This window comes from Drosophila simulans, chromosome 3L, assembly GCF_016746395.2.
Source record: "Drosophila simulans strain w501 chromosome 3L, Prin_Dsim_3.1, whole genome shotgun sequence".
NCBI classification, from domain to species: Eukaryota; Metazoa; Arthropoda; class Insecta; order Diptera; family Drosophilidae; genus Drosophila; species Drosophila simulans.
The window spans coordinates 17,363,877-17,389,708 of record NC_052522.2 but is presented as its reverse complement, the minus strand read 5'-3'; the positions used below and the strand labels follow the sequence as shown (position 1 = coordinate 17,389,708).

The 25,832-nt window shown below is 40.4% G+C and overlaps 2 protein-coding genes across 5 annotated transcripts; one reads left to right on the top strand and one right to left on the bottom strand.

Annotated features, from left to right (window-relative positions):
- Nucleotides 1-48: 48 nt before the first annotated feature.
- On the bottom strand, nt 49-12,151 carry LOC6738494. 4 transcript variants are annotated; one of them, XM_016171678.2, is made up of 4 exons: nt 12,045-12,151; nt 9,913-10,099; nt 5,958-6,130; nt 49-278 (listed from the first exon to the last, which is right to left on the bottom strand). In XM_016171678.2, exons 2-4 carry the CDS (start codon nt 10,091-10,093, stop codon nt 75-77), a joined length of 558 nt encoding a protein of 185 aa, XP_016032341.1. In that variant the 5' UTR covers nt 10,094-10,099; nt 12,045-12,151; the 3' UTR covers nt 49-74. The 4 variants fall into 4 exon arrangements, with proteins under 4 accessions (XP_016032341.1, XP_016032340.1, XP_039149530.1 ...); XM_016171677.3 differs by lacking the exon at nt 12,045-12,151 and adding an exon at nt 11,719-11,962; XM_039293596.2 differs by lacking the exons at nt 9,913-10,099; nt 12,045-12,151 and adding an exon at nt 7,469-7,565.
- A 2,372-nt stretch (nt 12,152-14,523) lies between these two features.
- On the top strand, nt 14,524-23,621 carry LOC27206216 (alpha-protein kinase 1). The gene is made up of 2 exons (XM_016169326.3): nt 14,524-15,759; nt 19,214-23,621. The coding sequence occupies exon 2, from the start codon at nt 19,241-19,243 to the stop codon at nt 21,623-21,625; it is 2,385 nt and encodes a 794-aa protein (XP_016032338.2). The 5' UTR covers nt 14,524-15,759; nt 19,214-19,240; the 3' UTR covers nt 21,626-23,621.
- The last annotated feature ends 2,211 nt before the right edge of the window (nt 23,622-25,832 follow it).

Below are 25,832 nucleotides of genomic sequence, written 5' to 3'. Positions count from 1 at the left end.
ACTCTCTGCGTGCTGCGTGTGTGCCACAAATTTATGATTTCCTCTCGATTGTTTTCAATGCCTTTATTGGATGCTCAGAATGGACAGCATGCAGTGACGATTTTGTTGACCTCGTAGCACTGGCCATCTGCCGTACAGATCAGCTGGGTGCGGGAGCTGCTCCTGCTGCCAAATCCTGCTCTGCTCCAGCTGTGGTAGAAATCCGTGGCACTGATCCCATAGCCATCCATCAGCCAGTTCTGCAAGTCCGCCGGAAAGGTCTCGTACACAGGCACACTCTGAAATCAAAGCGACAAGATTATTATTACAGATTTCCGGTTACTAGTGCTAGTAGGGAATCGAAACTGGATTGTATACCAGATGATCAGAACATCAACAAGTACACTAAAAAAAGGTACAAAAATTATACGAAAATATAATCAGTATTCGATTATTATTGAGAATCCTAATTAGAAAACAAATGGGCCATAGGATACATTTGGTAGTTATAAAATTGGAAAAACAAGAATAAGCAAGATCTAAAATAGCTTAAGTAGTTGGATTTAAGTGCTATAAATCCCCGATTTTTATATTAGTTTTTTTAAATCTGTAAAACACCAATTCAAATTTTTCTAAGTATATTTTATCTATCTCCTGCTTATTTCCCCGCTGCTCTTGACATTGTTAAGCAATCAACTCGACAGTCCGATTTCTTCTTCTTCCCCTTCTTTGCCAAAGCGCACGGAAATTAATTTCCGGTGCAACGCTGCGTATGAGCGATGCGATGCGATATATACTGGCAATTACAAGTGCAAAATGAAATTAATAAGAGAGTGACGTCCAAATGGAAGGAGATGTGCTAACCGGGACGAGTTAGCACAGGTACAACGAACGGGCGGCGATAAAAATGTGCAAGTTTGTCAACTAATTAAAAAGGGAAGCAGCAACCTGGATGAGTTTCAGCTTGAGGAACAGGGAAATTGCCGGCAGAGGGACATTGGCAACTTAATTGAAAACTGCAGTAAACAGCTCCAAAGCAGTTTAGCCATGTTATATATTTTATGGGCAACGAGGGGCGATGTCAAAGTTTACCGCCTTCAATTATTGTTTTAAAATCAATAAAATATAATTATATAGGGTTTTTGGGGAAAATAGAATGTCAGTATATGTCATCTAATTAATTTAATAATTCATGCAAATCTTAATCGCAATCACAAGATAAATGCATATATATATATTAATTTTTACAAAGATAAATGTTATTTTTAGATTTTTTGGAAATTAAATAAGGAAAACTAATAGCATAACTAGAGCTTACAATTTCAAACTGTTTTCAATATAAACTTCACTATCAAACCACCTGGAATGGCCTCAGTTGACTGGCTGGGGCGCCAAACGGGGGCGTGGCACGTCGGCCGAGAGAGTGTTGCATTTCCGTTAACGTCAGAGTTAAAGCAAAAGGTAAACTAAAGTTCCGTTTTGCGAGGCAAGGACGAACGGCAGAGTTTGCCCCAGGATCGTGGGTCTGTAAATGTTATGCAGCTGGTCGAAATCTGGCAGCGTGCTTATTAAATTTGAGCATAAAGTGGAATTTCACACTGCAGCGAGGAGAACTTAGCACAAACAGGTGACCGGTGGCCGGCTAATTAAATTTACCAATTAGACAGACAAACACTTGAGACACAAAGGAGCGAGCTGGCCCAAAACACAGACTGAAAACGGAAGGTCCTTGAGGGATCTTCCAGACAAAGTTGAGTGTTGCTTTTGATTAAGTTAATTTGACTGGCTGCAAGGCCTCGTAAGCATCTGCCAAATCAGCATCAAAGTTAATTAAAAATACATAAAAGCCATAAACATAAGTGCCGAGTTATCATGCGAGTGGGCGTGGCAGCGTCATTAAGTCACCATGTCGACTTAATTACGAAAACTGTCGCCGAATTCATGCTGAGAGTCGTTGAAAAATGTGCGATAATTATTGCCACAATTTATCTCGACTCAACGCGAGAAGGCCAAAAAAAAAGATACAGTATCTAAAATAACATAATTATTTATGACAGCGAGGGAGGGCGGCGACATGCGAAAGAGGAAGCAATAAAAAGTAGGAAAGTGATAAATATGCGGCAGTTTTTCTCCACCCCATGCGTAATCACAGAATCCTTGAAGGATCTTTGGGGGAGCAAAAAGAAGCGGAAGTCCTTTGTTGCTTTTTCGGCCGGGTTTAAAGCAAGCGCATAAATAAGCAGCAAATTATTGAACGTAAAAGTTGCCAAATCAGCAGTTGGGGCAAAGGTCCTAAAAGCTAAAAAGCACTTGCAAAATTCGCTTTCTTTTAGGTAAAACACAAAATAAAAGAAAATATACGCATATCATGTTTATCTAGGTCAAAATATAGTTTACACTTATAGTAAAAAAAATAATGCAATATACACTCATAAGGGAAAACTTTGTGTTACCAGAACCAAAGTGATTTCTGTAACTAAGAGACTGCGAACTCAATACAGTCATAATTATCTTATCAAATTCTCAATAGATATGTAAAGTTAAGTTATTGGAGTCTCCAATTTTTCTTAGTGTACAAGTGTATGGCCTTGCCTTAGGCATGCCAAACAAAACACTTTTCAATTAAGCAACTTGTCAGGCCAGCGGCCACTGCCAAGGCGGCTTCTCTGTTGAACCACGCCCACCGCCCACGGCTTCCCGAAAGGCGAAAAGGTTTAACACCGACGGACACACACATACCATGGAAAGCACACACCCTACACACACACACGCACACCGCTGCAAACACAGATGCGAAAGGGAAGTCGCCTAAGGGAATATGGCAAACAAATTGATGGAGGTAGCTTTTGAGAATTTAAAGCTAAAGGATACCCTCTAGCGGTAAATGTATATGTGTTTTTTGGCCAGGCATTTTTACTTCAATTGATTGATGGCATCGAAATAGAAATATTTATTAAATTCATCAAATTTCATACACGAAAAATACGGCTTCGGGCAGTCGTCTATAACTTAAATGCCATACTAAGTAAAAGGATGTTTTTTGCATGCAATAAACCATTTGTTTAATAATAAATTAATCATTTATATAAAAATTCAAAATAAATAAATATCTAAACAATCTCTATATGAGGGCAAGGTTATAACAACAAAATTATGTTATTTTCCTTTTTTAAAAATCCGCAAAATTCAAACTCCCCTTCCTATTCCGAACACCCCTTTAAAATCAATTAATCTCCCATACTGAGCTCCTCTGACTGTTACAAGGCCATCGGCCAGCCCCGGCACAACCGATTAGAATGCCTGCAGGGTATGGTCCTTAAAAACGTGGAAAGGACGAAAAGAAATGCCTGGCATACTTTTCGGCGCAAGCATATTTACGTTGCATGTATTGCTAACGAGCTGAAGAATTATGACTCCATTAGGTGAGCGAGGAGGGGTTTTTTGAGCCTGCCTCGGATGCTTAGAGAGTCCCCAGCATAGTTAGCCTTAAAGTTCCCGGCCATTTCCGTCTTGTTTTTTCCCCAGGACGCTCCGGCTGAGGAAGTGACGCCATTTTGTGCAGATTACGCTTTGATGAACTCACTGGAAATGCTGGGGCTAGGTGTGGGAGCTGGCTGTTGCCGAGGTCGGGGGTGCTGGCGAGGTGCCAAGCGAGGGCCCAGGGCCTCCGACAAACGGCTGAGCCAGACATCGGCGTAATGACAACGTCAACAAGACACCAAGAGATTGAATTTACAGAACAAACAATTTTCATTTGCAGTTGAATTAAGCAAAGTAATCCCCAGTGGACATTCTCTCGTTGTTTTTTACTTCTCTCGGCCTCAGAAGCAAACTTGGCACGGTGGTTGCAGTCGGATTGGATGGGCTTCCTCCAACAGCCTAATGAACAGTGGTTTTGGCTTCTCAAAAGTATCCAAGCTAGTTAGAAATAATAAAGCCTTGTATACTTAAGAGTCTAAAGCTCAAGACTGTGAATGGAATTTAAAACAGAAAAAATATTTCTACACGGGCTGCAACTTCAAGATGAAATCGTGTAACTTTGACACAACAAATTTAAACAGAAATCCAAAGGACTTTGAAATCTTGGAAAGATGTCTAAATAAATTCATAAACAATTCATTTAAATTTATTTCATTTATATATTTTAAGTCTGCAACCAATATTTATTAAGAATATTCAAGCAAAAGCTGTCTGGATAGAAAAAACAATTCTATGGCACAATTGTTACTCAAACGATAAGTTCTAAAATGTACATTTTTAGAAATTTAACGAACTCTTGTTAGGTAATGTAATGTTGAACATGTCCAATTTGGAATATTATCCATATATTATATCAAATTTAGAGAGACTACAAATGCATGCAATGACCATATGGTGGTGCCTTACGAATATGAAATACCGTAATTTCAAGCAGCCAAACGCTTATCAGTACGAACTAAAAAACGAAACAAACTTCCCTGCTCTTTGGCTCCAAACCATACATCTACCACTATCAGTGTCGCTTGTTTTGCATAAAATTTGCATTTATTTGTGCGAGACAATCTGCGAAATTGAAAGCAGATGTCTCAAAGCGAGCAAACCAGCCAAAACAGAAGCCACACCAGCGGCAACAACGGAAAATGCAATACCAAAAAAGGATCGGAGTTGGGGTGACCAAAATCGACTCCGAAGTCCAAGTTCCCAGAGGGGGCTGCATAGCAGATATTTAAATTTTTTGGCCAAAACCCTTGAAAAATATATGCTCGAAAATAGACCAGTAGTATCAGTACGAACTAAAAAACGAAACAAACTTCCCTGCTCTTTGGCTCCAAACCATACATCTACCACTATCAGTGTCGCTTGTTTTGCATAAAATTTGCATTTATTTGTGCGAGACAATCTGCGAAATTGAAAGCAGATGTCTCAAAGCGAGCAAACCAGCCAAAACAGAAGCCACACCAGCGGCAACAACGGAAAATGCAATACCAAAAAAGGATCGGAGTTGGGGTGACCAAAATCGACTCCGAAGTCCAAGTTCCCAGAGGGGGCTGCATAGCAGATATTTAAATTTTTTGGCCAAAACCCTTGAAAAATATATGCTCGAAAATAGACCAGTGCTGGCTATGCAAGAGATACCATCTTTTTATGCAAGTGCTAATGGGAAACTTTCGATGCATGCTTTAATACAGGCTATTTCAGACTTATGTAGCTGCAATCTCGGTCAGCAAAATTGGTTATTGCTTTGAGGCAATTTCGGACAAGTTGATGATGTGATTATTACGGGAAAATATGAATTTTCTATCAAACTGCTTCTTGGGAGTCCGACGGATATCCTCCTTAAAATTGAGTGCGAAAAGTTGTTCCAGAGGATCTCAATTAAATGCAAAGCTAACTTTTTGACCACACCATGTATATAGAATGGTATATAGAGGATGATAATACATAATAAAGAGGATTTAAAATTTTAATCAGTTCGAAAATCCATAATATGGATATCTAACATTTTATACCACCTTATTAACCATTAAAATCGTTTACAAAATTGAAACTTCAATGCCCGTCAAGATGTATAATCCGCAGCAATTATTTGGAGTGGGTGTGATCCCAAACCGAATGATGCACTTGGCTCCGAGCTTAATCGGTTATTGCCCTTCGTTTCGATGGCAGTTGACGGGACTGATAAATCCTTAGCTGCTCCCTGATTGTTTTCAATCCTTGGCAGCGACGTGCCGTGCCTGCTGGCTGTAAATGAAATCCGGCGGCGGTGGAGCGTGACCACCATGCGGTCACGTGCCTGAAGACGCTCCTCCGAATCCTACACAACTCCACCAGAAAGGACACCCTCAACCCAAATGCAGACAGGCTCTGACAGATATCCGGCGCCAAGTTAAAAAAAAAACACCATCCAAAAAGTTAAGCAGCAACAACAGCGTGATTTATGTTGGCAGGAGTTATCTGGCTTTCCGATTTCGGGACCAAGGCTAAGAGGCGCGGCTCACCTGAAACTCATTCGCCATGGCGGCCAGCCAGTTGGGATCCGGGCTCGCCGGCAGGAACTGCTCCTGGGTCTCCACCACATCGACCACCTCCACTTCCTGCATGGTCGGCGATTCCAAGCCGGCGGCTGAATTTATTGCCAAAGCTAATTGGTACAGCAAAAAACTCGTGCGTCCTGCAATCACAAGAAAAAACGGCAAGCTTTTATTAAAAAATATAAAACTATATTAAAAAATCTAAAATAAGTTATTTATATTCCAAATTCAGAAAAGGGTCTTAGAAATAATAATTAATTCTAATAGTAGTGGGTTGAAATTTATATAACTCAATAAATATTAATTTATAAATTTTAAATACTAATCTGTTCTTAAAGTTAAAGTTTAATTAAGCCCAATGATTATTTTTAAAAATGAATCAACCTTTTTTAATAGAGTTGTGATAGATTTCGATTAAAATACTCAATTAAATTCTAAATTTTAGAGATTATTACGTAATTTTTCCCAGTTTAACTCCATCCAATTCTTCAAGTGTCTGACTAAGCAAGAAATTTAATTTTAAAACACTCGAAAGCACCAAGCCTCCACCCGAAAACCCCAAAGTACTCGAGTATCTGAAGCCTCCTCGAGTGCTGTTTTGTTCTCAGATTGTGCGCTAAGCATTTTGTTTGAGTTCAACTAGCTACTTACTGTCAGTTAAGTGCAATCGCCACAGAAAACAGGAAAATGGCAAAGGAAATGGGAAAAGCGGGCGGGGGAAATGCGATCCGCTCTGCAGGTGATTGGCAAATGCGCACATGAATCTTTGATAAGCGTCTCGGAGTGCAGTCATTAGACAATTTTTGGGCTCGAATGCCATTATGTCGATGGCAGCTGGCAATCAATTGAACATTTACGAGAACAATTCTTCTGCCCAATCATCAAGCCAAACGAACAGAATCAAATTGTTTAGCAATCACCTGGGAAAATGAAGGAAAGTGCCGATGATTGACGAAAGTGTCTGAAAGGGGTTCTTTTTATTGAGCAAATGCCATTGAGCTTTAAATGACTCTCAAATTTCCGTTTCAATGCTACAAATACTTGGGCTTTTAACAGCGAAAAAAAGGGGAAAACTTGTTTTTCTTTTCCAATAATAATCTTAGTTAGTTTCTCAAACTTTTAAAAAGGTTCTGTGCAATTAATATATTTTCTTAAAAGCAATTCACTATTTTTGAAGAGATTTTTCTCATAAACTTATCGTTTCTTTTTCATTCCTGGGGATTTCATTAGAAGTAGTTTTCCACCTCGGTTCGCATTGCGACTGCAAACTTATTTAATTAACTTGTGTACGAATTACGCGCTTGTCACTCGAAACTAATTTTGAACTGCAGTTTCGAATCGCTTTGGCCAAGAACTTTTCGTTTCGTTTCGTTTTTTCCGCTGCTTTGAGCTGTCGCTAAGTGCTGCTGCCATTTCCCCAGAATTGCGCGTTACGCATACGCCGCGTTGACGTTAATCATACGCCATGTTAAACGCACCGAAAAAAGTTCGCCGCGGCATCTCGGCAATAAATCACACATTTTAAAGTTGAAAGTTGGCCGAAAAGCGGATGAAAAACACAACAGCAAGCGGAAAACAAATGCGACAACTGACCCAAAATGTCAGATGGGCAAATGGAAAGCGGCGAAATGGGAAAACGAAAGAGGAAAGGCCAAAACAAAGTAAGGACAACGTTTCTTTTGCCCTTTTTCCACTTTTTGTAAAAGCGAAAGTCGCCGATGATGCAGTGCCTCTGCTGTTGAGTTAGTGTCAGTCGGTCGTTCTTGGCTGTTCGCGGCCTGTTTGTGTTCGCTGGCTGTTTATGTGGGCCAAGTTGAATTGCAGCATCATCACGTGACCACTAGAAATTTGCATTTTAATGGCTTCCCCGGCATTTGGCACTACTTATCCTCAATTGTGTGGAGTGGCAGCTGAAAAAGGAAGAGGTCGAGCAGGCGGTGTCAAGGAGGAGCACGGCCAGTGGAACAATATGTGTTAAGTGTTGATGTCGGCGCTTAATGATGCCAAGAATAAACTTGGCCCACACTCACACACACGCGCGCCCGCGTTCAGGCGGTGAGAAACCAAAAAAGTACACAGTCATAAAACTCAAAGAATTTATCGCCACTTGAAAATCTTTTAGTTTTGAAACTAAATATCCACTTTGGGTTCTTCAAAAAGGCATCTGCATGATCAAGCTCTAAAAAGATTGAGCAACGTCACGACGTATCGAAAAGCTTCTTATAAATTCTTATAAAACGAGGAAACTATCCGAGTCCTTAAATTATTAAAAAAATTATATTATTATTATAGCGTAATATCACATTTCAGCATAATAATCAGTTTATCTTTATTATTCTATTACATAACATACATTTGATACCTTGTAATGCGTTTTTTAAATTGCAGTGTGACCATGCTATGTAATGTAAGTCTTAATTTAGGAAAACATAATTTGAAATGCCTTCTTCCAACTTAAAAGAGTAATTTGTGTACCTATATTTATTAAATTGGCATGCAAACTGGGCAGCATTTCTTTAAGTGCACCTGTGTTCATCTGTGTTGACAACAAGAGGAGCAACAACAGCAGTGGCAACCAGAAGCAACGCATCGGTAAACAAACAAACGACGGCAGCGACAAAGCGTGACAAATGACACCAGCGACATCAAATTCCGCTTGCAACGCTGGTTGCAACGGAAACGCTTCAGGCGGTAACTATTTGCTGGGGGCGGCAAGGAATTGAGGATGCGGGCCAGTAATGGGGGCTATGGGAGAACCTCAGGGAACTGGAACAGGCAACAAGCGGATATAGCGATTGTCGACTGCCAGCAGCGGAAAAAACAAGGAGAAAGGAGAAGAATGACTAGAAAGTGGGAAAAAAGAAGAGGGATAATAGTGTCACACAAAACGCTCGGCAAGTGATAAAACTACAGTGTTGACTAGCTACAAGTGGCAAAAAAGTATATAAATATTAGCTGAGAGATTAAGTGTTCAAAGTGATTTGTAGCAGTAAATTAACAGAAGCTGACGGAGTTGAGTACGATGCTTAGAGAAATATTATTCATTGGTAGAATGCATCTAAAAATGATCCTTTAGTACCATTTAAATAAAGAATATTGACCAGAGAAACTGGCTAAAAATGTGCTGAAAGTATTTCGCTAAGCGACTTTATATAAGTTTTAAGAATTGAATAAAAACTAAGGCGTACTTTGATTTGAGTATAGCTTCGCTGAGAAATGTATTTCATAAATATTCCATTTGCTACTTAGCCAGCGTCCACATTTCAGTGGCATTCATGCTCGGTTGAGTGCCTACGTTTCGCTGCAGCTGCTCTTGACTGTCTTGCTGTCCCCAAAACGCCCCCTCAGCCCCTTGTTGCCCCATTTTTGCTCCCCGTCGCTTAGTTCTCAGCTTCTTGAAGAGTCGTGGTGAGCTTAGAGGCAGTGACACTTGAGTTATTTTCGGGTTCTCAGCGGAATAGGAATCCGAATGGGAAAAGCGCAGATTGCGAACAGGCGCAACTAAGTGAAGGTGGAAAGCGAAATACCAATTAAGAATGCGTTGACATTCCCACTTGGAGTACTCCCCGCCCTAGAATTCCCACTCCACCTGGCACTCCAGCGCAGACCACAGTGCGTATGCGTGATAAACAACGCTAATTGGAAAACCAAGAGAGATATAGAGTCCCAAACGGAGGACAGTGCTGGCAAGATTGAAAATATCACATAGTGTTGTGCGATTACTGTATAAACATTTAAATCCTTTCACAAAATGGCATCAACTTGTGCAATAATAATGATATTCAGTTTAGTATATATGGTATTCCTTTCAGTACTAAATATTTAATGTTATGTTCAAATTGAATTGAAATTCCTTAAATGCTACACTCAACGTCTTGCAGAGACAATCAGACTTGCAGCACTGATGACTAACGAAGCTCACCTGACGCAGGCACTGCAGCCAGGACTCTTTGTCCCGGCGAGAGTCCTAGAACATCCATTCTCGATTCAGGTCCTGCAACTCCTCTCAGTTCCTCCGGTAATGAAGCAAACACCGACGCCAGCAGGCACAAGAATATATATAGCTGCAGACGCGGCTGGCAACTTCCACTGATTTCAGCCATCCTGGGCTGCAACGAAGGATTAGAAAATTTGCTTTCAATTCAGGCGGCATCAAGTTATTAATACAATGAAGGGGCTCCTTGGCAAGACCATTGTGCGAAGGAGCACGATCCCGACTGGGGTGCAATGCAATTGTCTGGCGCATAAACTACAAAACAAAGGCATCGAGTGGGCACACAATTTCCATGAATGGCCTTTATTCCGTCAATTTATATGAAAGACAAGCGGATGGGCGAATATTCATAGTGTACTTGCAACATTGCCTGATTACGCTCATTAATTTTATTTGACTTATTTGATTTGAGAAGCCACATGAGAAAACAAAAATTAAAACAGGGTAATAACTTATGGCTCTTAGAGAGTTAGTAAGAGTTAATCAGAAAATTGGTTATAATCTGGTACATCTGACCCTACTTTCTCTAAGACGAGACTGACAACCAGCATAGATTGGCTGCCATAGTTGTCATTGCCGCTTCAGAGAGCGAATGTACCCTGCTCCATTTCCTTCGCCAAGCAGACAGACTAGCACAATGGAAAATGTGGAAAATCCTTTTTTCCGCAGACAGTGAAGGCGGCTTCGCATCGACAGCCATTGTTGAGCGCCATCAATTGGGCGATTTGAATGGCGGCGGTCAGAGATTTATGAGCTGCACAAGCTACCAGTTACTCCAAGTATTTGGATTTAAAAGTATTTGCACGTAGAAAACTTTTAAAATTTTTTATTTAGTACCAGTAGTACTATAGTTTTTTTTAAGTGCAGTGAATTCTGCAAGTATTTGGCAACAATTAAGCAGCTTAAAAAGCATTACCACCATTCACTTTTGCCATCTTCTCGCTTAACGCGCCATTTAATGAGTGGGTGAAAAACTGAATGAAAAGCAGCCACTGTCAATGGGATGTGTGGCTGGGAAAATGAGCGTAAATGCACAGACAAAACAAGGAAAACATTCGGGGAGGAAAACCTCTTCGTTGCACTCGTCCACTTGCTCTGTTTAAAGCCACTCTCGATTGTCTAACTGCAACTGCCATTTTGTCTTTGTGGCCTCGGAAAAGCAAACAGGGAGGGTGAAAAAAAAACATTTTCTGGGGGAAAACAGGAGCTTCGGCAAACAACAAAAGATAATGAGCTTCAATAGGTGCACAATGCTCAGAAAGGACCAAAATGGCAGGGAACCTAATTTGTCTGTCCTAAGTTTAAAACTAGCAAATTAACAGACCATATATAAGTTGAAAGTGAAATCTGTGTAGATTTGTAGTTAATAAGATATAAAATATATTGATGTTTATTAAATGTCTAGCTAATTATTAGGATCTTAAGCTATTTTTCTTAATTTTACTATTTATGTTATCCATATAAAATGGTTACGTCTTAATAATCTGGATTATTAGCTCTCTTAGTCATGATTTCTGTTTGAAAATATCCGCGGTTAAATAAATAAATTCCAAGTAACTAAGCACAGCATTAGACCATATGTGTGTGAATTCAAAATAAACAAAATTACTTTAAAAATACCTGATAAATGTAAGCAACTTATCTGTATTTAGATTTGCTTTCTAAGCAACCGCATGACAACGCCACGTAAAGTTGTTGACAATCCTAATTCAGTGAAAAACCCGAAAAGCTTACCAATAAGCACACAAAAACGCCAGAATCAACACACACTCAACTTTGGAGTATTTAAAGCACTTGAATAAATAACACAGGTAAATAAGACCAATAAATGCTTGTTCATTTAAATTGAATGCTAAATATTTTTAGCAATTAAATTGCCATTCGACTGAAACAATTGTATTTGACTGCCTTGTCAGTTGCAGATTCTACGTTTCCAATTTCGTCGATTAGTATTTGTTTGCCGGCTATCTTGGAAATAACATTTAATTTCACAGCTGGCTATCTTTTTATTACACGTTCCGCTCAGAATATAGTATTTATCTGTATATATATAGATGTACCGTTTAATGCTGGGCCAATTGGTCGTTGATTTTAATGGTTACCGCTGCCGAAAAATGAAATCACTCGACTGAACCACACAGAATTCGAAAGGCAGAACCAAAGACAAAAAACACATTGATTGAAATCTGAGAAATCAATGCGCGAATATTGCCATATAGAGTCAAGTACGTCGGTGCGGGGGCGATGAAATGATATCAGATGATAACAAGCCAGCAAAACCATGATAATTTGGACTATGCCGCTGGGTTCAAAGTTCACAAGAGTGAAACGACGAGCTTGGAGTAGTTGAAAATTAATATGCGTTAAATGCGCAGAGTTGTTTGTCTAATTAAACACCAACGGTCCTTGAGATAGCGATTGTTCGAAAAGCGAAAATAAAACTGATAATGGTGAAGAACAGGGCCCATAATGGGTAATACCGCTTGTTTAGTCGAAATATCCATTAACAAATTGGAATCGAGTAATTGGAGCCTTACGTAATTACAGAATTGAATAAATTGCTAGTGAGTATCGCATTTGTTTGGGGAAAATTGTACAGAAAATTGCCTATGAAAATTGCAGTATATATATATATATTATATATATTGCAGTATATTTACATTGTATTAATGCTTAGCTAGCATCCTAAAATTTGAATTTAAACTACCTATTATTTCAAAAAAATTAAACGTGTGTGTTATGTTATAATACTTTCATCATATTATATTTCATTATATATCAATATCGTATACACTTTAATTAAATAAAATATGACTACCTATATATTATTTCTTCGAATCCAATAATACTGCTTACTGAGCACCCCTAAATCGAAATTAACTCCAATTAAGTGTCCAAGCTCATTGAAGGAGCTTACCCACTCTTTATGTCATAAAACGTGCTGTAGGAAAATGTTTGGACAAAAAGCAAATGAAGAGGAGAAATCGGCTTAAGCCCACCCACTGGCGCCCACTAATTCATTTCAATAATTGAGCACCTTTTCGTGGCTGTTTTTTTATGGGGAGGAAGTGGGCAAGTGGTGGCTCTATTAGTTTTGACATTCATTTGACAGTTTGATGAATGAATTAAGCGCACAAAGGGCGCAAATATTTATGAAAGAATTTGGAATAAATGCACGAAACGAATGGTAACAGAGAAGTTTAAGGAACAAGGAAAGAGGCAAATAAAGGGGCAAATATTTTGAATAGGAATGAAAGAAGGAAAAAAACAGGAAATATTCTGAGAGATTTCTATCGCTTGCACACAATTTACCTAGTACCTCCTACTTCTTCAGACTTCTTGGCCTTATTCTTGGCCCTCTTTTTTATTTCTCCATTTCCTTGTCGGCCCTTAAATGTCTTCGTAACCCCGAGGCCGCCAATTTGCTACCAATTCCTGCTTCAAGTGTCTGCGAGAAGCAAAATTTTCGCCATTCGCGGGAACGAAACAGAAAGAGAGAGCGTTGGGCAGATTCGTATCGTGGAAAACAATTTTAAATGGCGCACACAAAACGCCGGAAACCAGACACAAAATGTTAACGGAAAGGGAAACAGACGTTTACACACACACACACACAACAGACACCCGCACGCACACACGCAAACGAAGCCCATTTGAATGTGTTGGTTGATGCAATTTAAGCGCCCAAAAACGAAATCCAAATCATTTTTGATGATTTATTTTAGCTTCTAATGGGCATATTAAATTGCATTTAATTTTATATGATTGCTCCGCCCACTTGGTTCATTTAATATGATAGATTAAGAACTTTTGAATTTAATATACATTAATTACGCTGGCAGAATAACTAATGCAACCACACAAATATGCTTTGTCAAATTCAACAAAACGGATAGTTTGAGACAGCAAAATAATAATAAAATTTGTTTATCTATTTTTAATGTTCCTGCTTAAGGAAAGGTGTTGTGTATATTAATTATTTTCAAAGACGACAGCATATATTATAAAGGTATATTATATAATTAATATTTAGTTATATCAAATCAATATTTATTTTCAAAATTCCGTTGCGAATCTAAATTAGCGGAGACACCATATTGGACTAAATGCCAAGACACCAACCCCGTCCAGCAACTAAAAGTGAGGACTCGCACCGATAGCACGACGATTGATCAAAAACATCGAAACCCAAGATATGTTATTTTCAAACGTATTTTTCTATTTATATCGATTCCCGTTAAAATTATATATTAAGAATATTATATTAAGAAATATATACGCGTAACATAAACATGCAGTAGGCTGTTTCCAACAATTTATAATTAATTTATGTTACACATTATAATGTTTTAACCCACTTTATATTTGATCAGTCAAAAGTAAATGTTGATAATGTTGATACGCACTTAGCTGTATTTTTTATTCAATATGATGCACTTAAAAATATGTCTAGAATATCATATACGTGCACTTATATAAAGTAGAAGTGACAACCCTGGCTGTAAATATCTGGTAGAAATTCCAACACATCACCTGTTCGCTGGGCAGCGATGTATTTTGTCTCAATCAAATTCTGGTCACACTGCATGGCTGGCCAATTTTAAACTCGATAGCCGATATCTGGCTAGTATCGGAGAACGATGGCCCCGATAGGTTCATACCAATACACCTCCTGATATCGAAGAAGCAGAGGAAAATATGAGAAAAAGTGGAAAAATAACAAAACAAACGTGGAAAAAACGTTGAAAAAGGCGACGCGCAATTGCTGAACGAGTGCACGACAAACACGCGATTAAAACGGCGTGCGCGGAAAAGCGGAAAAACCACAGAACAAAGCGAAAAAGTGAAGAGCCATCACAGCGACGAAGATGAGCGAAGAAGAAGAAGCGAGGCAGCAGCAGCAGCAATAATAAGTTGTTCTCTGTGCGAGTGAGAGAGTGCAGCAGAGCAAAATAGGGGCATAAAAAACGCGAAATAAACGAAAATAAGAATACGAGATTGCTGCGGAGTGAGTGTGCACAACGGTAGAAGTCCCGTTGCCCGCAAAAATCCACAGTCCCGCGTGCCAGTGTGTGTGCCCGCGTGTGTCCGTGTGTTGGTGAGCTTTTCCATTGGTGTGCGAAAAACAAAAGCCAAAAAATCGGGGCAAAGAATATATAGAAATCAAGGAAATGCAATATAGAATCGGCCGACGCCGCCGCTTTTGCTGCGTGCTGTAATCCCAATTGGACACCCAATTAGAGGCACATTCGTCCGCCTAGCAGTGTGTGTGTGCGTGTGTCTGTGTGAAAAGAGGTCAAAGGCGCAACGAAAGTTTTTCACTTTTCATGCGGTAACCAAAAAAAAATAGCGCAAAAAGTGCCAACCAGCTGAGAGCGCAAAATAAAAAAAAAAACAACGTCGCAGTTTTGCGTTAAAACAATAAACCTCTCGAAGTGTGCGTGCGCGTGCGGCTGTGTGTGTGTGTGTAAGAGCGAGGAGAAATAACACACAAAAAACAATCAGTTGTTAAAATAATCCCCCAGCAAACCGATTTTTGGATTTAACAACTCTCGGCTCGCAAACAACTCAAAATCAAATCTGGTTTTATTAAGCGACGCAAAAAACACAAAAAAAATAACGCAAAAGGCCATAACAATAACAACAAATAAAAAGCGCCAAAAACTTAATTCTTCTATATGAGATTTTAATCAAGCAAGAATCCAATTTGCATAGCACAAGAGCGACAGAGAGAGCAAGAGATCCAATCGGAGTTAGCGGCGAACGAGAGAGAATGTAAGTTACGCCCTCGCCCGCCCCCTCTTTGCAGTTCGTTTTGTTTTTGCCGCCTCTTCGCTTCGCACACGTTTCTGCAAATGGTTTTCCCCCTCCCTCTCAGTTTTCCTTTCAACTGTTGCGGTTGCGCCGCGCGATAAATAAACAAACATCGAAATTATTCAAAAATTCCAAGGAACGCGAGTGGCTATAAAAAAACTGCTGATAAGGGTTTCCCAGGAGTATCTCCCCACGGGGAGAACGAGAATGGGAGAGAGATATGGAAGGATAAGTGGGGAGAAGAAGGAACAACTAGAGAGAGCGCCCGGAAAAATGGGCCATTCACACTCAAAAATTTGCACGGAAAGAAAAAAAAACTTACTTTTTGTTTTGAAATATGCTGACCAATATAATAATAATTACATTAAATTATAGCATTTTATTTATTTATTTAATTGTGTTTAACAAGCCAAATATATAATTCATTTCCGTTGGAAATACCATTATTTTTAAAGATTTATGTTCGTAAATTAACACAATTATAATTCATTTGTATTCAACATAAATAAATGATTCTTTACAAAGTATAGTATTTGTTTGTCTGTTCTTATCGATTAAATATACAGCTGTTTTTTCCTGTGGCAAATGACCACCATTTTTATCGGCCGCAATATATTAAATAATTATTAAATGTCATTATCGATTCGTGGGAATATTTCCGCTTTGCCCAACAGCACCCCTCCCTTTGATTGCCTACCCCCTAAAAAAAAAAAAGTCCAGTCCCTCCCAAAAAGTAAAGTAATATCTACCTTTGTTTAGTTTGAGGCGTGCTCGGCCTTTTTATGGCCGCAATTGCCGGCTCGGCCAAAAGTGTGAGCCGCATTCAAATCTCTTTGCTCCTGCATCGCGTTTTAGCCATAATGGGCCTTACACTTCCGATATCTGCTTGGATTAGTCATCGCATAGGGTTCTACAGAGATATATATAGAGATATAGAGATGGTCACGAAGTGGGACTCATTTGAATGAGAATGGGGTATCTCATTTGGATATTGATAAGCAAACTATGGGTGCATTTTTACCCGTACAAGGATACAAACAACTTGAATAGCTGATTCTGAATTTTTTCGACGTTCTAAACGCCTTTCAAGTCACAAGTTTTGAAGAAATAAGATGATTACTCAATATGTTTATTTCGCAAATAATTTAACGATTTGTCTTCAGTAAAGTAAAAGACTAAACTTTCTGAGTATATCACTAAGCAAAGTTTTCGCACATTAAATAAATATAAAGTTACGATATATAAAATGAGTAAGCATTTAGCTGGAATTAACACGTCGACAAAACAACCAAACGAACACTTGAGTAACTTTTATGCAAAATATTTTAACTCAAACGTTAGTTCCAAGAACCCCCCGAGCAAACAAATCAAAATGATAAATTAGAATTAAAGAGAAATCTGCGATAAAAAGTTATGCAGTGGATACAGCTAAGAAAAGGAATTACCTTAATCGATTTAATTGAGCCATTCTTCTCTCAGCCTGAATAAGAAATCGATAAGGTTAAATTAGCTAATGGTGGAAACTAATGAGGCTTTGAAGAAGGGGTGGAGTTCAATAAGTTAGTTACATACATATAAGATTGTTAGAATACCTTAGCAGTGGGGAATGTCTTGGGAAAGCACTGAATTTCCCAGCTTTTAAAGCAATCAACGTGGTAGTGAGTAATGCCAGTGACATTCAAAATATTTCCCGCATTTGTGAGCAATATTTTCAATTTGATAAAGTTAAAATGTGCGTGTCTCTGTAATCCTTACTTAATAATTATGTTGCCATTCCATTAAGCCCAATCATTATTACATCGTAAGCTATATCATTATTTTGCTGTTTCTTAACTAAGTATATTAACTATCTGCTCGGCAACAAATACTTTTCAATGAAATATCTGTAGATACATTTTGTGTCTGCGAATGATAAAGAGTATCTTTTGTATTTAGCTCGCTGAGATTGTTTTTTGAGCGGTTATTGGTCACCAGTTCGCACGAGTAGTATCATCATCATAATTGATCGAAACTCATCGAAAAGATGACAAAAGCTGCGAAACTGGTTTATGGTATCAGTTTAGTCTAAACTCTAAACGAAGCTACAAATATGTGGAGCATAATCTGAGCATCATGTATCGGATTAAAATTTTGGGAAAACGTGGCTAAAAGTTGTTTTTAAAAATGCCCTTCAGTTGTGAGCGCATATAAAAACCAAAACAACAACGCTCTTGTGAGCTTCAACTTTGCACTGCCGCGGAACCGGAATAAATTATTGAAAAAAAAAAGAAAGAAAAAACACAAAAAGCAAAAAGAAAGAGAAAGATTATTTCGTTTGCTACGCAATTCGCGACATTTGCATAATGCAGCTGCAGGTGGCGACGAAAGTCGGCCCCTCCCCCCCCTGATAAATGCCCCCATTCCATTCGTGGAGCCCAAAGACTATACCCAAACCCAAACAGTCGCTTTCAAAGAACTATAAAAACTTGTTGTTTGCGCGCCCTGCTCGTCGCATTTTCCCGCCCTTTTTGAACGCTCGGCAGATATATATCGCATATATACACATGCTCGTACATATGACACTCGTTATGCAATGCCATTGAAAATCGAGTAAAGAGAGAGGGCCCCGAGACCGGGACAACCGGGCAAACATTACTACGCATGGCGTGGACCTGAATCCGAATCCGAATCCGAATCTGAACCCGAATCGGCATCGCCATCGGAATGAGAATCCGAACCCGAAAGCGAATGGGAATGGGGGAATGCGAATGCGAATTCCGACTGGGAATCGGACAACAAGCGGGCGAATGTTTTGTATCTGTATCTGGCTTATCAGCAAGCCGCTCGCTCGACTGACAAATTGATAAAACAAGTCGGCTGGCGGGGGTTGGGTGGGTTTTACTGGCGGTTTGGATGCCGCCCCCCTGTCAAAACATTTCCATGCCCTTCGCCGGCAGATAAAAAAAGGGGGCTAAAGGTGTGCGCTCGGGGAGCGGAAATGCCTTGAGATGGATGAGCTAGTTTATGGCAACAGATTGCCATATACTACACCTTTTCACGGTTCCAAAACAAAGCGAGATTATAGCTTATTAATATTTTTGGTTAAAGTAGCAAGAATAAACCACCAATTAAGACCGGTGAACTAACTTCATAATAGTCGATTGCCAAACAGCCTCGATGAAAACTAGTAATTAAATGTATTAATTAGTAAATTCGGTAATATTATGTAAATCATAAACGCTTTTCAAACATAAGAAATTCGTGCAGATATTAAGATACAAGATAATCTTCTGTATCTAACAAATGCATTCCATATTAAATAATAAATTATATATAAAGTTGTAGGCAAAAGCAAAACGATAGTAAAAACCCCAAAGAATCTTATCCCTTCACCAAATTATAGTTCTTATTTTAATAATTTTCTTTTTCTAAACAGCTTCCTACCGCAGACACAATCTCCACAATGGCCAATCCGCGCAAGTTCAGCGAGAAGATCGCGCTGCAGAAGCAAAAGCAGGCGGAGGGCACAGCGGAATTCGAGCGGATCATGAAGGAGGTCTATGCCACGAAAAGGGATGAGCCGCCGGCGAATCAAAAGATCCTAGACGGCCTGGTCGGCGGACAGGAGGTAAGCCAATCCTCGCCAGGCGCAGGCAACGGGACGGGCGGAGGTGGCAGTGGTTCCGGCAGTGGAGCCAGCGGCGGAGGAGCCTCGCCAGATGGCCTGGGAGGCGGCGGTGGTTCTCCGACGGCTTATCGAGAATCCCGAGGACGCAGCGTGGGTGTGGGTCCCATGCGCAGACCCTCGGAGCGCAAGCAGGATCGTTCGCCCTACGGCAGCAGCAGCACGCAACAAACCCTAGACAACGGCCAGCTAAATCCGCATCTTCTTGGTCCACCTACGGCGGAGAGTTTGTGGCGGCGGTCCAGCTCCGATTCGGCGCTGCACCAAAGCGCGCTGGTGGCGGGCTTCAACAGCGACGTGAACTCGATGGGCGCCAACTATCAGCAGCAGCAACATCAGCAACCGGGCCAGCCAAGATCTCACTCGCCGCACCATGGGATAAACAGGACCATGAGTCCGCAGGCGCAACGGAGGAAGTCGCCGATACTGCAACCCCATCAGCTGCAGTTGCAGCAACTGCAACAACAGCAGCAACAGATGCAACATCAGCATCAGCTGCACCAGCAGCTCCAAATGCAGCAGCTGCAACAGCACCAGCAGCAGCAGCAACAACAGAACACGCCATACAACAACGCCAAATTCACGAATCCTGTGTTCCGGCCGCTGCAGGATCAGGTCAACTTTGCCAACACCGGCTCCCTGCCCGATCTCACGGCCCTGCAGAACTATGGACCTCAGCAGCAGCAGCAGCAATCCCAGCAACAGCAGTCGCAGCAACAACAGCAGTTGCAGCAAACCCTGTCGCCAGTCATGTCTCCGCACAATCACCGCCGCGAGCGGGATCAGTCGCCCAGTCCGTTTAGTCCGGCGGGTGGAGGAGGCGGGGCAGGTCCCGGGTCGCCCTATCAGCAGCAACAGCACTCGCCCACCGGAAACACGCAACAGCAGCAGCACCAACAGCCCAGCAACTCGCCGCACCTGTCCTTCACCAATCTGGCCACCACGCAGGCAGCTGTTACCACATTTAACCCGCTTCCCACGCTGGGACCGCACAATGCCACCGACTACCGCCAGCCACCGAATCCTCCTAGTCCACGCTCTTCGCCCGGCTTGCTGAGCAGCGTATCGGCCACGGATCTGCACTCCAGTGCACCGGCCAGTCCCATACGCCAGCAGCAACAGGCCCATCAGCAGCAACAGCAGCAGCAACAGGCGCAGCAACAACAGCAACAGTTTGATAACTCCTACAACAGTCTGAATACCTCGTTTCACAATCAGTTTGAGATTTTCTCGCTGGGCGACAGCAATTCCTCGCCGGAACAGCAGGGCTTCGCAAATAATTTCGTGGCCCTTGACTTTGACGACCTGAGTGGCGGCGGAGGTGGTGGCCCGGGCGGTGGGGGCGGCAGCAATGGGGGAGGTCTGACCAACGGCTACAATAAGCCGGAGATGTTGGACTTCAGCGAGCTGAGTGGCAGCCCGGAGGCGAGTGGGAACAACAACCACATGCGGCGAGGAGTGAGCAACCTGAACAACAACGGGTTGAGCAATGGTGTGGTGGGGTCCACGCACAACGGCAGCACAAATCTAAATGGAGCGGGGAACAACAATAGTAGTAGTGGAGGTGGCACGGCGCAGGATCCTTTGGGAATAACCACTTCGCCTGTGCCCTCACCCTTGGGCTGCCCCAGTTCACCGCTGCCGATACCGATTCCGATGTCGGCGCAGAGCTCGCCACAGCAGCAACACCACCATCATCAGCAGCAGCAACAACAGCATCATCAGCAGCAACACCATCAGCAGCAACACCATCAGCAGCAGCAATTATCATTATCTCTGCACCATTCGCCGCATCATTCGCCGATGCATTCGCCGCACCATGGGAATTCACCGCTTTCAAGCAGCTCGCCAGTGAGTCACAATGCCTGCTCCAACTCCAATGTGGTGATGAACCACCAGCAGCAGCAGCAACAACAACATCACCACCAGCAACATCATCATCAGGGCTCCTCGCAAAGTCACACGCCGACCACAGCGAATATACCCTCGATTATCTTTAGTGATTACTCCTCCAACGCGGATTATACCAGGGAGATCTTCGACTCCCTCGACCTGGATCTGGGCCAGATGGACGTAGCCGGCTTGCAGATGCTGTCCGACCAGAACCCCATCATGATCGCCGATCCCAACATCGAGGATAGTTTTCGACGCGACCTCAACTGATACTATGAGGAGGCTGTTGCGGCCATTGAGAGCGGAGTGCTGCTGGAGGAGGACTACCAGGCGCTGCTCGGTTCAGAGGCGCTGGCGGATGAACAGGTGGTCACAGTCGAGGCCGCCGGAGCCGCAGCAGCAGTAGTAACAGTTGAAGAGGCAGCCCAAGTTAGCGACAAGGACAAAAAAGATTTGGAAGTTGTGGAACTTCTGGTGTCCGGTGTTATGGATGACCTGGTGGACTCCAGTGACCTGGACGAGGAAGTGCGCAATTTCTTTTTTTAGGCAGGCAGCAAGTCATTTTTGTCGTTAACACAACTGATGGAATTTTCGTTTTTAACACAGATGAGGAAGTGAATTAAGTTTCTTAAACGCATTCACTTGCCATTTCTCGATTAAATGCCATATTACTTAAGCTCAGGATTTACAAGCTTAATGTGAATTAAGTTAATTTCGGAAATGCTGACGAGAGTGATTGCAAAGTTCAAAATTGATATAAATTCACTTCCGCAAATTCATGCTGAAACTGAAAGTTTTCTAACAGTCCTCAATATTGTTATCTCGTTATCGTCCGTGCTTTCGTAGCTAGCTCCTACAAAAAAAAAAATATAAAAAAAATTAACAAATTGTTAACCCTTAAGTGTACTTGAGTGTCTTTTTACACCCTCTTTCCTCAAAAATCCCTAGCACCCTGAAAAAGCGAAACATATTTTACAGCGAGTCTCAGATTTTACTTAACTACGCACATAAGTCACTATACAATTTACACAATTAAGCTCTAATTTCTGTATATAATACAATAACTATGGGGAAGAAAGCGAAAAGGATTGAAACCAAAAAGTGTCTTAGACCAACGACCAAAATTATATTCTCTAAACGAAAATGATGAATGCTGGAAAGAGGAAGGAGGATTTGGAACAGCCAGCCCCTCTGAGCATTGGAAGTCCTGATAACTATCCATTCGGATATGCCATTCAACCCGTCTCCGTTCGTTTGTTTGATCCAGATAATAGTTAGCTAATTACACATTAATTAAAATTACACCCAACCCATATTATAATCCCAATGTGCCGTGGAAGCAATTACTAGAGTTTAAGATGCCGATAACGAAACCGATCCCCTCAGTGCTGCAAAGTCTTCAGAGCCCCCCGCGAAAATATTTCGAATAGAAAAACGATAGATAGATGTATATTCGAGACCTTTCTTCATAAACGCAGTATCACAAACTAATCGAGTATATAACCATACAGACAAACGCATATGTAACGATATAGAGTATATGTCTATGCATATAGAGTTAATAGTCCAGGCACAAGTGCAGATCACAATTGGAATCCAGTTTTCTGCTCCGACAAATTTTACGAAATCAACAAGAATCAAAAGCGAACTCAAAAAATAAAGAAATTTTTTACAAGTCTTTAACCAATAGTAGATAGGATTTTCAAAAAACAAAACTTTTTCCGAACACTTAAGCATGAAACTTTGTCTACTACCATAATACCCAAATCAACTTCAATCCGTTGTTTTTTCAAATCATTTTATTACGAACGTCAACAAAAATTTAAGAATCAAATCAAAGAAAGCTTTATGGCCACCAACCAACAATAAGGAGAATGAAATAGTTAGTATAAGGCGATCGTAAACCCTGCATAATATGTACTGTTTATAAATAATACGAAATCTGTAAAACATATACACACACACAAATCATTGAGTCTAAATCTACTTAACAATTGTTATAAAATCATACAAGTGGGATAAAAAATACAAAACCAATAAGCTTCAAAAGTGCAAAGAGAAAATGTTTTATTTAATTCGAGTACCAGAACTTCTTATACATATATACATACATACATAACTATTCGTAATAATGGTAAATATTAGTAACAAAGATGTTTTTGCTAATACAGCCCCAACAAAAAATTTCCTTTTTCTAATTATCGATGTAAAACTCTAGTTATAACATAAACTTAATTGAGACGAGAAAAACTTTACAAGCGACACAAAAAGCGACGAAAAAGAAAAATACATATATAAATGTAATTTAAAAATGTAATTTATGTGGGAAACGCGCAAAATATATATATATAGATCGATAACATTTGTCTCTGCTGCTTTGTGTTAAAATATACACGTAAATAAAATGAAAATCTTGAAGAATTATAATAATACTAGATAAGTGAGAGAGAAATGCTAATTATAAATTATACTATTATTATTATACGATACGTACTAAGTAATTGTGTATGTAATATATAATTACATTTATAAAAATAAAGGTACATCAACAACAGCAACAAATACCGCAGAACCGAGGAGAATAAGCCATAAGATTATATTCAATGTAATAACACAGTTATTTGTTTCAAATAAATCTTAAATTTGATTTTAAAGTCCAGAAAAAACTGCGAGTTTTTATTTAGATCTTACCAAGAGTTGTGTTATGAATTTACATATTATCTAATGTTTTTTTTGATGAATTATCAGTATTATCTTAGCTAATTTTTCTTTGTACTGAACAAGCCAACCACCTGTTGCTCCGAAATTCCATTTACGTGGGCGACTGCATTTCTTGGTGTTCGAATGATGGCACGTAAAATTATGTAAATTATAGAAAATAGTAATCGAGCACATTCATTAATTGCTCGCCCGCTCTCCCAAAAGGCATGTGTGTGTGTGTTAGTGAGTAGTTTGTGTCTTTGTTAAAAGGCGCGACGCAGTTTGCGCTTTGTGTGTGCTAAATTAGTAGTCAAAGTTCAATGCGGCATATTGAATAACTGGAGGGGCACTACGGCAAAATACTCCTCTTTCGGATTCTACTACCTTTCCAGACTGCTTGGTACATATTTGCACATGTGCCACGGATCGAGGGATCCGGAGAGCAAATAACAAATTATTCACATAAATGCGCAAGACGTCAGCTGGGTTTAATAAATTAAACAAGCTGCTCGTAATTCCAAAATCAAGTTTTCGATCTTTACAGCCTTAAACTTATAAACAAAGCTAGAGAGAGAGAGAGAGATTCCAAGCCAGGAACTAAACTAATGAACCACACAGAAAGAAAAGTTATACTCCAATTTAGAAATAATATTTAGAATACAGCTTTTCCATAATTATATTGACATATTTGATTTTGTTTATTGAATCTGACTGGTGTCGTTGAAAAATATTGATAAAACCTTCAGAGAGCTATTGACTCTTAATAAAAGTAGCATAGGTTGTGTTGAATAACTGGATAAACATGTATCAAATGAAACATTTTTAGCTGTCTTTCCATATTTCATATATTTTTTGCGAACAAACTTACCTGTTGTTAACGCAAATAATTTAATTCTTAGATTTTATTTGGTATTTGATTTATTAGCTAATGTTTTGAAACATAAATATCTCCAGATCTCATTTGAAAAATTACGATTTGTTTTCTCAGTGAGAGAGAGAGTTTAGATTAGAGAGAGCAAAACGGCAGTTTGCGTGGGAGAGCAGATATCGGAGGTATAACGGTAAAGGGCAATCCCCACATGTAGTAAACGAAAAGCATAACGCCAATACAGTCAAGCCTCCATATTAGACCTGAAATCGAAGCATTTTAATTGAAATGTTTTCGCTGGCGTTTATGGCTGCTTATGTTTACTTTTCACACTCGCATGTTTAATTGTTATGTTAACAAAGGTTGAGCGTACCGAGCATCTTCATCTTTCGGGGGGTACGACTGTACCGACTGAAAGCGCCAGAAACGAACGGAAAACGTTAGGGCGAGATAGCTGACTGTTTATTATTATTTCGTGTTCATGTTAGATCTTAATTAAGTGTTAAAATGGCATGAAATTAAATCTGTGAGTGTGTGGTTAGCTGGAAGTGATGACGCTGTGACGATAACGTCATTATCGTTATCACCCCCAAGCCACTCGAAAGGCGCAAATGTTATCAGCATTCCCATTCGCATTCGCACAGCAGAAACAACAACAGATTCGATTCCCAGTTTACAATCCGCACCCAGAATCGGCCGACATTATTCAGCTCCTCCAGCATGGGGGCTTCAGCTCCAGCACTCGGCATCCGTCCATGCTCCTCCAATCTCTCCACTTCCCGGGGGGTCTTTGGGGACATTGCCATTGCTGTTTCTACAATGCTACATTGCTGTGTTGCTATTGCTTTTACTGCAGCCAGCTGGCAATGTGCCTCGGGCACAGCAGCGGTCAAGCAAATAGGTTTTTTA

Coding starts and splice junctions, on each gene's coding strand:
- LOC6738494 (XM_016171678.2), bottom strand. CDS start 10,093: ATGGCTGAAATCAGTGGAAGTTGCCAGCCGCGTCTGCAGCTATATATA. Junction 6,131..9,912: donor GGCTGCAGTGCCTGCGTCAG/GTGAGCTTCGTT, acceptor TTGTGATTGCAG/GACGCACGAGTTTTTTGCTG. Junction 279..5,957: donor CCATGGCGAATGAGTTTCAG/GTGAGCCGCGCC, acceptor CTTTGATTTCAG/AGTGTGCCTGTGTACGAGAC.
- LOC27206216 (XM_016169326.3), top strand. CDS start 19,241: ATGGCCAATCCGCGCAAGTTCAGCGAGAAGATCGCGCTGCAGAAGCAA.